The 14,004-nt window shown below is 38.2% G+C and overlaps 2 protein-coding genes across 2 annotated transcripts in view; one reads left to right on the top strand and one right to left on the bottom strand.

The window, feature by feature from the left end:
- Positions 1-14,004, top strand: part of LOC142099084 (uncharacterized) — a 195,024-nt gene that overhangs the window by 30,222 nt on the left and 150,798 nt on the right. The window lies entirely within an intron of this gene.
- BRINP2 (BMP/retinoic acid inducible neural specific 2) overlaps positions 1-14,004 on the bottom strand; it is a 163,481-nt gene that overhangs the window by 119,545 nt on the left and 29,932 nt on the right. Inside the window, exon 3 of the mRNA XM_075182196.1 lies at positions 10,233-10,417. Coding sequence (XP_075038297.1) covers positions 10,233-10,417 — 185 coding nt within the window. The remainder of the gene's footprint in view (positions 1-10,232; positions 10,418-14,004) is intronic.

Below are 14,004 nucleotides of genomic sequence, written 5' to 3'. Positions count from 1 at the left end.
TAATCCACTGTAACCTGAACATGCAACTTCCACTGGGAATAATTGCTCAGTCTTTTCTGCGCTAGTGATTTGTGAAGTCAGGGCTTCCACAAATTAATTGGCCAGGTAGTTTGCCACAAAACGGGGACTAGTGACTGTGCAGGCTAATATCAGAAATGTGGTCATAATTAACCCAATGATATGGTTATATTTGGAGGTACGTCAGGGAGTAATTGAAGACTTCCCAAAGAGTGTCAGGTCATTTACCAAATCATAGTGGTGGCAGAAGCAGGTTTAATAGTGAGTGTGAGATATCATTTTGGGATAATTTTAATAATTTTAGACAGACCAGATGGTTTTGCAGTGATTAACCCTTTCAAGCACGCGTAACCCTTTCATGCTCGAATGTCACGCATGCTCAAGTAAGGCTTGTCATGACAGTATCAAATATATCAACCTATGTACCTAAAAACTTATACCTTCCATAACCTCTTAATTGTTTTTGCTCAGTGTCGCCTTTAGTTTCTATAGCAATAATTTGCAGAGGAGAACAGCAGAGCATGGCCTTCATCCAAGTACATCTTGACAGATACCTATTGGTATATTTTGAGATCATTGTATATTTTGAAACCAGGAAGAATTCAATTTGACTGCATAAATGTTGTTGTAGTCAATGATTTGCTCCTGCAAAGAAATGCTCAAAGGAGAACTCTATGCAGGCAGAGAACCAAAAGTTACATAACTGATTTGCCAAAATCAATTTAGTAATGTGTTTAATGAAAGAGAAATAAAGATGTTTGACAAGTTTCTCAGATTCCGACTCAGTCACAATTTGAGTTAGCTGCTCCTTAACCCGATCAGTTTTCCATTCTTAAATGTACCTGACTATGAAAAGCAATTGAGAAATATTCATTGATTGTGGGTGGACTAAGCCTTCATTTTTTTTCTTGACTGTCCCCGAGACTTGCACAAAGAACTTAGATAAAATGGTACATTTTAATTATTTAAAAGTACAGGCATCTAGAGCAATCGTGTGCATCTGGATGATCTGTCACTGATCGGATGGTGATATCTTCTCACCAGCTTAACTATGCAGCCACAGGAGCATCATTAAACACGTCATTCTCATGCCCTGACCTCATGATGCTTTCGAATGCTTCTCTGCAAAGATAATAAGGCTCATGTAGAATTGGACTCATGGCTTTTTAACTTCCATCTTAGACTTACTGCTCCTTATGCTTGGAGAAGAATGGGAGGGGCGCACAAGCTTAGACCGAGTACAGGTGGGGCGTGTTCACGTAATTACGACTCAAGTAGAGCTGGACACAGATACATCTGTTAGGAGGCGTGTCTCTTGCAGTTGCAACGTTATGCGATCATGATGATCACCATCAACAACACTAGCTAGCCGTTTCTGATTGGCTGATTACGGATTGACCCCTTTGGCTGACAGTACTTAAACCATAATTGTAGCTGCTATATTTCATGACGTCACGGCCATCTATAAGCATTGCTTAATACTTCCATATGGCCTATGGCAGGAATGGAGAATCCCATTGAATTTGTAAAGTGGAGAATAACAGATGTTTGTATTTAACTGAATTTAATTTGTATGTGACTTAATTTATTTTGAAAATGTGACTTATCGCTTACATTAATAACCGTATAGACCATATTCTGTTTTGTGTATATACTTTATTATTATATTGTTTACAAATAGAATAATTCAACTTTCTTATTTACCACTAACACTGTCACATCTGTGTGCACACTTTATTCTTGACGTACACCTGACAGAAATGCTAGTGTTGTACAGCTGGATACATCATGAAATGCGTCTGACTGAACATATACATGTAAATGCACTTTTTCTTATGTGTGTGTCTTTTCCTGGTTGTGTTCAGGGCGCAAACGGATCCCGTTCTAAATGAGCTTCCGCCTTTGTAGTACCAAGCGTCACTTGTAACTTGTGAGCGAAATCGAATTGATCTTTTGCGCTGCAGGACAGGCCCTTTCGCAGATGGTCCGACGACACAATGTCCGAGTTTCGCTTTCACTTCCCCATTCCCCACTATATGTGTACATTCGCATTTCGAAGAATATATAGAGTTGGTAAGTCGACAGTTAAAATGATTCAGCCGATTTAACAAACTCCGTGCTGTGAAACATGCAGAATTATGCGCCCAAATGCAGAATGAGGTGAATATTTCACAGGAACAGTTTCAGAAAATTTTGTTCATGTCATATTACCCTCCAATGGTCTACATTTTTGTTTGATTTAATGTCCAGGAAACCAAAAACACAACTACCAACCATTCAATGCATAAAAACATTTTATTATACACATAAATAAATGCAAATTAATTTGGTTAAATTTATTTGAAAAATAATTTGTAATATGCAAATGCAATCTGTCACATAAACATACAAATCCATACATAAAATATTAACTGTATAAGCATAACACATTTGTATCACATATATTAGGTAAATATTTAATGCACCACACACTAATTAGCTAAAGATATTTTTCACATTCCATGCTGTTAAGATATTTAAGAACATCATCAGAGCACTAACAAGCTAAACAAAAATATATATGTACAGATATATATAAATTGTAATATTAATAATAATAATAATAATAATAATAATAATAATACCTAAAATATAATTAGCATAAATCTACTGTAAAAAATAAATAAATCTAAGGGTTGTGAGTGTATGCTTTGTAATAATAATATTTATATTTCTGTTGCTAATGGGGCATCATTCGATTAAAATAATAATGTTCTGCAACAATTATTATCATGAAAAATTGAGAGCTGTATAAAAAGTCACATGGCCATTTGAACTGTAGCTGAAAAGTCCTGAATATGTACCTGCCGTCTACACGCAGTGATGGCAGCCATTTTGAACCTGATGCTTCATAGATGTCATCAGAATTATTTCAGTGAATGGAAGGCAGTAACCTGTCCAATCCTGTGACTATGTTAGTGAGGACAGGGATGCATGTGACAGGGCAGTATCATGACGTGAGGATGGGAACAGAGGCAAGCAGGAAGCCACAGACTGAGAGTTAGATATATAGAAGAATTGAGCACACCCCCAGGGGACATGGCGCACCCTAGGGGACATGGCGCACCCATTATCCCATGACCCCGCCCCATGTCAAATGACCACACCCCTTTGCTTGTGCACACTGTCCCGATTATACATTAGACTACATGCACTTCTTTGATTACAATTGTGCATAATTGAATATATAATATTTAATGGCATCATGTGTTTATGATTCATTCTAAAAACAAATGTATTTCATATGTATTAGACATCTGGACTTACTTATGTCTAAAATCATATGTATGTGACTGACTATCCATACCTCCCAACTCTGACAGTCCCAAATCGGGGACATCTAAGGGTGAGGGGCTCACATGAAAGTGGGCATTGTTTTACCTGTGTGCATTTCTGAGAGGATTGGTAGGGTTTGAGGAATCCGGGATACATTAAACCATACACCCGGTTCACCAAGTCTAAAATTTGTGAGGTATACTTTATCTATTAGTGAATTTTAGATAGAGGGTTGAGTATATTTTCCCTGTCCACCTCATGAATTCATGTGGAAAACTATTTATTGCACACTGCACTTTATTTGCAGAATATATAGCTACTCAGGGGTGACTACAGATTTTGCAACAATTTGTCATTAGCCATATTCATTTCAATTATCTGTCATTTTCACTGTTTTCAATAAAATGATTTGCTTTACATTACTTGATTTGTTAACTCATCCTAGTAATTATTACATTCTAATGAATATTGGTTCAGTTCACAAAATGGCTGCCTCCACTATGCGTATATGAAAGTCATTTAAATACATCCACATTTCTGCCACAAATAAGTGTCAACCCTTCCATGTCATATGGGGTGTCCCACCTCCCAACAGGCATCTTTTATTTCCTCGTTGGGATTGGACTGAGGTGGTTTGATGTAAAAATGAATTAAAAGAGACACTATATGCACATTTGTACGAGTTATATTACACATAAGGCTTCAGATTAAAGTGGAAAAACAATATCTAGAAAACAAAAACAAAACAAGTGTTTTTGTTTAGAAATATCAATATTGCCCTTATTTTCTCTATAAACGCTTGTCTACTAGGCAAGCTGCTACTATAAAATTCTAATGTAAATGTATCGAAATGTAACAAACCATACTAAAATGCTGCAAACACACAAAAATAGAAATTGAATGATAACAACAAGCTACAAAGAAAAGCATAAATACATCAAGTACACAACAATGCAAATGTGCCGAGAACACAGCCAGAACTAATCTGAACATTGGTTAGTCAAGCCTAGATTGTGAGAAAATAGCTAATAAGTCAATGTCAGAGAAAGCGAATAAAAAATCAGGGACACATCTTACTAACCTTGGTGTAAGTGTTCATAGACTGCAAGAAAGAATGCAAATGTCTATGTCCCCCAAATAAAGTAATCATAACAGGCAGATTACTGTGCAAAGACACAGACAGGTTTATACAGGGTAAAGGTAATGTAAAGACATAAAGATTACATATCTCTATGTACATGCAAATATAGAAATAACCACTTGCAGTACATTTACCAACATAACAGTATGTGACAATAACATTGATGTGTACATTCCGGTCAGCATTATTTCTTATGTGTAGTATAAGCTCCCTTATGTGCCAGGCGATCTCACAGGGGTGCCGCGGCCATGGCCGGTGGTAAGCAAGGCGGGGGACTACTTAGTTATTATTTTGGCTTAGGGGTGCCTTGAAAAAATTATTGAGACCCTAAGGGTGTCTCGAACTGAGAAAGTTTGGGATCCACTGGTTTATGCAATGGACATAAATCATACTTGCCAACTTATGGCAAGTATGATCCGGGAGCTGCAGTGGGAAGGTGGGCATGCCGGGGGCAGGGCTCCGAAAATCGCGTCATTTTGGCCCCAACCCTGTGATGTAATGACGCAAAGCGCGTCATTTTGCAGCGGGGGCGGGGCCAAACACAGCAATTCCCGATGAATCGTGGCAATTGAGACCAAATTCTGCCTGATGCGGGAGATTGCCATACTCTCCCGGGAGTCCGCGAGACTCACCCGAAATGCGGGAGTCTCCCGGACATTCCGGGAGAGTTGGCAAGTATGGACATAATGCTACAGACATTTTACAGCAGATGGAGGTGGCTGACACAGCTTATTGGACAAACTATCATCTGCAGAAAGGAGATGGGAGGATGGAAGTTTTAGATGCCCATGATTGTCTCCATACTACCACAGACAAGTCCTTCAGATGCCTCAGAACTGGAACACCAGAGATTCAAACGTAGTCAAACAAGGTGGGGGGGGGGTCGCACCTGACCAAACAGCCGTCGTCATCCAATCAGGTACAGCCTTCAATTTCTGTGTGATCTCTCATTGGTTCCCCAGTCCCGATGCATACGGAGCACTCAAATATGAGGTAAACTAGCGGTAATAGGAAGGTACAGGATTCAGAGGAGGGACCACACCCGTTTTTATGCCATTAAGGGGAAGGTGAAAGGCCATTGGGACACATAGCAAATGGTACAACTCTTTGTTAAAGTGAAATATTACAGTACATGTTTTTTATGGATTGTTTGCAACATCGATGTATGGAAAAGTGGCATCGCTTGATAATGGCTATCAAGTGTTTCTACTGTATTCCATGATAATTTGGGCACTTGGTAAAAGGGTTATTTGGATTCCTTTTACCTAAACACAACAATCAATACAGAATACAGTAGTAGCAATACAACCCATTATACTGTCGCGCCCAGGTGTAAACCATAGACGACACTCTGTATGATGTTTTATGCACTTTTTATTATGTGTTTGAATGAAAAGCCCCCTGGAAAACATATGGATGTCCAGTCAACTACGTTCATATCATTTACTGAACTTTTATTTTCTATAGTAATAATTAATTAAAAATATTATAATCCGTTTGCTTTAAAATATTCAAATTACCTCAATACGACCTTCTGTGAAATATTCTATTGCAGTCTCACTTTTATGATTTTGTTATACATCAGAATATTGTAACAATGCATATCTAAATGAATCATCGCAAAAAAAAAAAGATACTTCACCAGAGTAACGTCTAATTTATACACCCAGGCTTGTGCCTTCTAAATTAAACGGATATTGAATTACCCCTTACAACTGTCTCAAGTACATCTAGAAATACAAACTCTTGAGTTTAAGAACGGTGTTGTTCTGAATATGCAGTTTTACTGCATCATTTTTTAAACATGTTTTATTGAATTCCACACATTATTATTTAAAACAACAATATAAAAACATATTAAATACACAAAGGTTTCACGTATAAATAAATGATGGTTCACAATCAATGCCAGCTTGGAATAAAAGAAATTTCCACCCGTCTTATTCAGTGGAGACTTTATTTTATGTAATTACTTTGTAGAATGTAGGAAGTTTTCTATAATACAGAATTGTTAATAAAACACAGTTTTTTCGCAACTCATTTTAAAACGTTGATCGATTCGCTATTGTACTAGACGTTTGCCAATTATGTGGAGGTTAGGTTATTTTTTTGTTTTGTTTTAAATGTTCCGATACTTTCGCATTTTTGGACTAACATTAGTGACCTGTTTCTTGAAAGGGTTGTGCAATTAGTTGGTTTAGAGTTGGGTGTAATTATAATGGTGTCATGAAGAGGATCTGCCTGGCAGTTAATAATAAGTCAGTCTACCTGCAGAAGCAGGTGTCTAACCAGGTGAAAATACAAAATGTAATAGAGAGTAAAGCAAAATACTGTAAAAGAATAAAAAATAGAGTTACATGCATGGGCTTAACAATAGACATAGCAGCCCATGTGACTGTCATGATACATGGTTACTAAACTCTGGTTTTAAAAAAGTGGAGATGTTGCCTATAGCAACCAATCAGATTCTAGCTGTCATTTCGTAGACTGTACTAAAGAAATGATAACTAGAATCTGATTAGTTGCTATAGGCAACATCTCCACTTTTTCAAACCTGCAGTTTAGCAAATATACCTCCTGGAGTAACAAGGGGCCCAATGAGATTCAAGCCCGTAAAGCTAGTGGCATGTGGGAGCTTTGTGCTGTTAACATTTAGATGGTCAGATTGGCTTCACGTTTCCAGAGACCGTTCTTCTAAAAATGTACCTTCACATGAACACACGGAACGTGACTGAGCTGAAATACACTGTGCTGCTGTCGCCATTGATATGCGATGCAATGCTAGAAGTTGGTCTATCACACTCACGTCCTACCCGGCTCGTCTGTACATTCCCGGTTTTGAAAACTGAATAAAGATACATGGTCTGGCGAAGTCAAAGGCACCTGAAGAATGAGACTGCTACACCATATTCTGAGTTTGCATCGTTGCTATGTCATTTAATTTCACCAATCGCTAATATATTGACATTTTTTATTTGAGCAGGGGTGCGTTAAAATGAATCTCCTTTCCCCTTTTTTCAGTCATAATATGTATATTTAAAAATAAACGATAATGACACAAGCACAGTGCACAGTCATAAAAGTAATACATGTATAAACTCCGGCCTCACAGTATGTAATGTGGCCAAGGAACAGTACAGATGGTTAGGGGTGTGACAGCGTGAGACAAAGTCCCTCCAGTATGCACTGAATTAAGGTGTGGTTGTTATGCAGTATATCATTTAGGACGCACTAACAGAACCTATCAAACTGGGATATCGAACTGAAGATGGCGCCCAGTGCTGAGGTATAAGAAGACCAGTCAGCTTATGTAGTTTATGTTTTATGTTACTTGGTACAATAATAATAAAAAAGACAGCATAAGTATGCACCATATACTGCCTCATACCTCAGTGATGTGACTTAGTGCCTCATACCTCAACAAATTGACAGGTTACATTATACATATTGGTTCATACCACAAAATATTACTACCCAGAAAGGCGCAAGCCAGTGTTTTATTAATTTGGGTGACTCCTTTACTTTATAAGGCTAATACTGAGCAGTAGCCTCATTAGTATTATAATTTACACACACTGCGTTGTGAGGAATGTATGGAGTCTTTATGCATGAAGCAACCTCAGATTCACAAGCATTTTTTTTTTTGCTTGTCTACCAAAGACACTTTGTTTTTCAAAGGTAACGTATATATTTGTTATACCTGCAGTACTTCTCACAACCTTTATTTTGGGTGTGCTCAGGGGCAGGCTGGGTTGGGGGGCTGGGGGGCATCTGCCCCCCGTACCAGTCCCATAGTGGGCTACCTTGGCCTAGGTCACTGGGCCACCTGCATTTTTTTCCTTGAGTTGAGTCTTGCCCCCGGGCTAAATTTTGCCAGCCCTCCCCTGGGTGGGTGTGCTACACTACAGTACTGAGTAATGCAGAAGGCCACTAACAGAAATGAAGCATCTTTCAGGAACATTCCGTGTGTCCAATGTGGGACCTGATTGGACAGGTGCTGGGGTCACATGGCCACAATTATAGATCCTGGAATCTTCCTGTCCTCTAACTAGGCTCAATAACAGAGGGTGGCAGATACATATGTAAGGTAATAGTGGGGTCCTAACTGCTACAAGGCGAGGGTGGGTGGGGGAGGGTGGGGTGCAATTTAATGAGTTGGATTGATCTAAAGACATCATCAACATCATCTTTTATTTATGAGTTGCCACAGATTATGCCGCACCGTACAGTCACCAATACACAAACAGAACATAAGATAAATAAATATTTTCCATGGAAAAAACCTAAATTTTTAATACACGACAACTTTCTACACAGCAATGAGCCCAGAGGCAGAACTAGCGCACTATGGGCCCCGGAGCAGGGAAGTGGGGAGGAGGGAACCGGGGCCCACAGCTCGCTAGTTCTCCATGCAGTGCGCCCCATTATCTCCATTGGCCCCGGTGTACCGCACCTGTTGTACCAATAGTAGTTCCACCACTGAATGACCCAGTTACAGTACAACTAGCAATAGCACAATTTGAAATATGTTAAACTTTGTCTGTTTTATGAGGTTTGTGTATTATATTGGATAAATTTGCATCTTAGGTTTACCGGTGCTTTCATCCAAACTAGCTGGGCCAAGAATTACTCCCTAGTATGCAATAAGAATATTATGTGCAGAATGTTATACAGAGTAGGATGGGGTATATACAGACAGCTTATAGCGTCACATGTTGTTTAAGCCTAGTGAAAAAATAATGTATCTGTATAGATGTTAGCTTCATGTATTATAGATGTGATAATGTACACCCCCTTCCGTTGTGTGCATTAATGATACAGTAAATTACCATTCCATTATAATATGAATAAGTGAGGCTGCAGGCTGACTATTTTATACAACGTAAAAGACCTGTGAGCCATAGTGTGGAGGAATGTGCTGAAGTGATGCTGATGTCAGAACCATCTGGTTATTACCACCACACATTTCACAGGAAGCACTATAAATAATATATACTAAAAATACATAAAATATATTGGTGTCTTTAACCTTTTTAATCTGCCTTTTTTTTATATATAACCTTTTTATTTTGGTTACAGCAAATGCAAACATAAACAAAGAACAAAACATAGGTTATATAAAAACAAACAAGAAAGAGAAAAAGGAAAAAAAAATACAATCATGCTAAAAAATACAGGGTATAGAATAGAAAACCATAGACATCTCAAAAGGTAAGATACCTTTATATCTGCTTTTTAAAGAAACGACATAGGTGTACTCGGTGTAACTATTTTTCAAGTCTTTTTTTTTTTTAGACAGAAAAATAGGAAAAATAAACAGGAAAGAACATGTCAAGATAACAGACAAACAGAATCTAGACACGCACATTGTTGCACATTGGTCATTATAAGATGTTGTCACCTGTATGATCTGTTACTATAGCAACATAGTGATGTGTTTTTTGTCTCGCTGATATAAAGTGTGGTTTAAACCCACTCTGTCGTATTATCTTTAAAGGATGGGTTCACCTTTGTACAGCTTATGTGCTGATATCAGTGCAACACGTTGGTGGGAGCGTGCAACGGAACACTCTACTAGACAATGCATCTAAGCAACTATTATAGATAGCTATGAGGTTTTATGTTTCATGCAATTATTTAAAATAATGTAAAAAGAAAGTTCTAGGTGCAGTGTTGAATACATTTGTAAGGGCACCTATTTCATATAACTGTACGTACAATACATATGAGACACAGGATTTATAATTGTTAAACTCACCTCCGAGCACAGCAGAAAGGAGAATGTGCGTGCCATACTTTTTTATTAGGTTCTCTGTGATTTGAGCTGCAGAAGGTCTCCTGCCCAACTGACGGATGTTCCGGACAAACTCTGGAGCCAGGGTTAGATTTGGAAATTCCTTACTTTCCAGTGCCATATTCTTTACTTTCCAGCGACCAAACTCCCTGGCAAGAAAAATAGATATTTTAAAACAGGTTGGGTACGCTTTACCGATGTCCACTACTCTGACACGGAGAAGGCCTATGAAGAAAATCCGAAATTATGAAAAACCTATTGGAAAAGAAACAGACTTACCTTCAACCCGACACTGGAGATCTCCGATAGGAGCACCAAGCTGACAGCAAGTGATTTCGATTGGAGAAGTGTTCGGCACTTCAGGGTGACATCATCGCAACATCTGTCAATAGAAATTTAAAGCGGCAATGTAGTGTTAAGTGTTTAAACACTTAACCTTAGGGGTCCCCACATTGCCGCTTTAAATTTCTATTGACAGACGTCGCGATGACATCACCCTGCAGTGCCGAACACTTCTCCAATCAAAATCACTTGCTGTCAGCATGGTGCTCCCATCGGAGATCTCCAGCGTTGGGTTGAAGGTAAGTCTGTTTCTTTTCTAATCGGTTTCTCATAATTTCAGATTATCTTTGTAGGGCTTCTCCATGTCGGAATAGTGGTAATCGTAAAAACGATTACCACCGTTTAAAACACGTGTAAAGGAAAATAATATTTTTGTAGTTTATTTTTCTACATTTTCTTTTAAAGTCATCACACACAGAAAACCTTATTTGGCAGCATATTTGAATTTGCTAACATGAATGGGATTGTAGAACTCTTCCCCAACTCTAGAGACAAGTGGTCAAATGCTTCTTGTGGACAAATTGTCATATGGATTGTAGAATGGTTTCGTATGTGTTTAACAGTTAAAGCTTTAGCATAATAAACCAAAAAAGCAATACAACCACATACTACACTCCCACACCTAATATTGTAATTGTAATAGCTCAATAGACTGACAGGTAAACATGGTACAAATCAACAACTCCAAGTTTTATTGTAGTGTTATTTTCAGAACTTTCTGTTGCTAGAACATTAGAATAAGTAGCTTATAGTTTATAGGCTTTCATGGTGAAAAATAGCTAAAATAAGAATAAAAAAACACACTTCCATGATTCTCCCCACAGTTAGATTTGCATAATTACAACTTCAAATATACCATAACCCCATTGAGATTTTGTGGTAGGGGTTTAAGATAGCTGTGTATAAATGAATGTCCTCAAATATCACTGAACTCAAGCAGTAAGGGGGGGTGGGCCAAAATACTTCCAATACAATGTAAGAGACTGATAAACTCACAAAGAAAATGATTATTGCAAGTTATTGCCTTTTAAAGTTACAAGCTACTGATTCATGGCGTGTTCTTACTATTTTACACACGGCCTATTCATATTGGTTTCTTTTTTTGCTGAATAAATTATGACAATAGTGCTGACCAATCAGATCCAAAGACTTGGAAATCTCCAAATGTTTTGGAATTGTGGTATCTCTGATACACCACTCAGTGAATCAATGGTGGGTGATTCCACATTAGATCACCCAAAAAAAATGAAATGTCGACCACCACTTAGCTCCGATTTTAACAAAAAAATTTTTAGTTAAGAGATGATGTCCAAAAAACTATTTCTGCCAAATATCTCGACTGTTTGACCATTAGTTTCCGAAATATTGATTTTTCAATGTATTAAACTATTTACTAATCGCAGCTTATTTATTCCAGTTTATTTGAAGTATCACTGGTGTTTATTAAGGAATCACCACAAAATTTGCACCCCTAAGGTACCCTTTCCTCCCACAACCAAAAATCCAAACCGAATTACTGTATCTGCCTTACTTCTCCAGTTACAGCAAAAAGGCAAGTTTTTGAACCATAATTAAAAACGCTAGTTTAAATCAACATTAGCTATCCCAATATTTTTTGGTGCTTAACAAAAGTATACATTACTACCACACACAAAATAATCAGCATGGCAGCATGGTACTCTGTTTCATAGTGGAGAAAATAAATAATGACATTGACGTTCGATTATAGGCAATGGGATAACCTTACTATACAGAAACTGAAAATTAAGAGAAACTGATGGGAATGGGATTCTCTTTCAAAACTGAAACTTTCCAGAGAAAGAGAGAGGGAAGACAGATCATGACATTGCTCCTCCAAAGTGCACATTTGGTAGTCTTTTAAATACTGACTGCCATATTACTATCTACTCAAAAACCACTAGATTACATAGCTGAGACCACTTTACAGATGAAGAAAAATAACTTTTGATTCTGAGAACTGAAGTTTCAAATGCAACCAGTGATTCTGGAACCTCAGTCAATGGACAAGATCAATGGATAGCCATGACAGCTGCTGAAGCATCACAAGAAGGGATAAAGTAATCTGGCACTGGCCCCGAAGGATCAGAGACTGGAACCAGGAAACGGTACAACTCTAGATCAATATCAGGATGCATAACAATCTGGCAATGATTAACTGCAAGAAGTCATGTGCTGGATAAATATGCAGGCAGTCAGTCGAGTCCAAGGAAGGCCTTTCAGCAGAATGAAATTACGCTCCCTAATATAGCGAACTACCATGACAAAGATTGTAGCATGAACTTCTGACTAGTAATTCTGTGACAATAAATCCATGAAGATGGACTGCCATGGACTGTGATGGACAGGTAGTGCTTGAAGGAACTATGCAGGAAAAGTCCAAGGAATCTTGGTCCTGGCATATGTCAATAAGGACATAAAGTATGGGTTTTCTTGATGGATGGTCACCAAAAGTGACTAATCAGTTCAAAGGCTTGGAAATCCTCAAATGTACAGTAGTTATGGAATTGTGGTATCCCTGACACACGTGTGTATCAATGGTGTATGTACGATGTGCCCATTGACTTGGAAAAATATTATTTTGTTGGGCTTCTGGAGTGTAAGAAAAAGGCAAAGCTTTCTTGTAGCCACTCTTGAGGTTCATCAAAAGTCAAGGAAAAATCAATCAGGAACATGGAAGGAGAATTTAAAATTGGGTTCCCTCTATCCAAGTAGGATGTGGCATAATCTAAATGTTACTACCACCTAGGATAATATTTTACAATGTAGGGGCGGGGCTCCGGGAAGCGTGTCATTGACCCCATCCCCTAACTTACATCACTCAGTTTTAGCCAATAACAGAAGGGGTGGGGCCACGATGATGAGCTAATCTCGACATAAGCCCCACCCCCACCATTAAACTAATGGTTGGCCAGGAACCGGGAGGTTTGCCTGCTCTCCCGGGAGTCCAGGAGGACTCCCAGAATTCGTGAGTCTCCCGGGAGAGTAGGCAACTATGAGTAAAACATATCCAGAACAATAACAGTTACTTGTCACTCTGAAGGATCCCTATTCTGTTCAAATTAGAATTTTGTTGAGCCCAGCACCTATATAGAACTGGAAGTCCATTATGGGCTCCCAGTTCCTCTGCTGTTACACAAAAAAATTAAGTATAGGCTTTTTTTGTTTTCTTTTTTTTGTTAAACAAAGCTTGTATATCTAAACATATAGTGGTAGGCATAATATGGTGTACTATATCTAGCACATTAGCCCTATTCCATTTTATGAGACCTGCACTGAAAAAATTGTGGATTCAATACATAAATTATTTATTTAAGCGGCAGCTTCTGTTAACAGAACAGGCATCACTTATGTACTTGAAAAATAGGCTCCTACG

This window comes from Mixophyes fleayi, chromosome 8 (assembly GCF_038048845.1).
Source record: "Mixophyes fleayi isolate aMixFle1 chromosome 8, aMixFle1.hap1, whole genome shotgun sequence".
Lineage (NCBI taxonomy): Eukaryota > Metazoa > Chordata > Amphibia > Anura > Limnodynastidae > Mixophyes > Mixophyes fleayi.
Note: the sequence above shows the minus strand (reverse complement) of the source record. Positions and strands in the feature narration are given on the sequence as shown.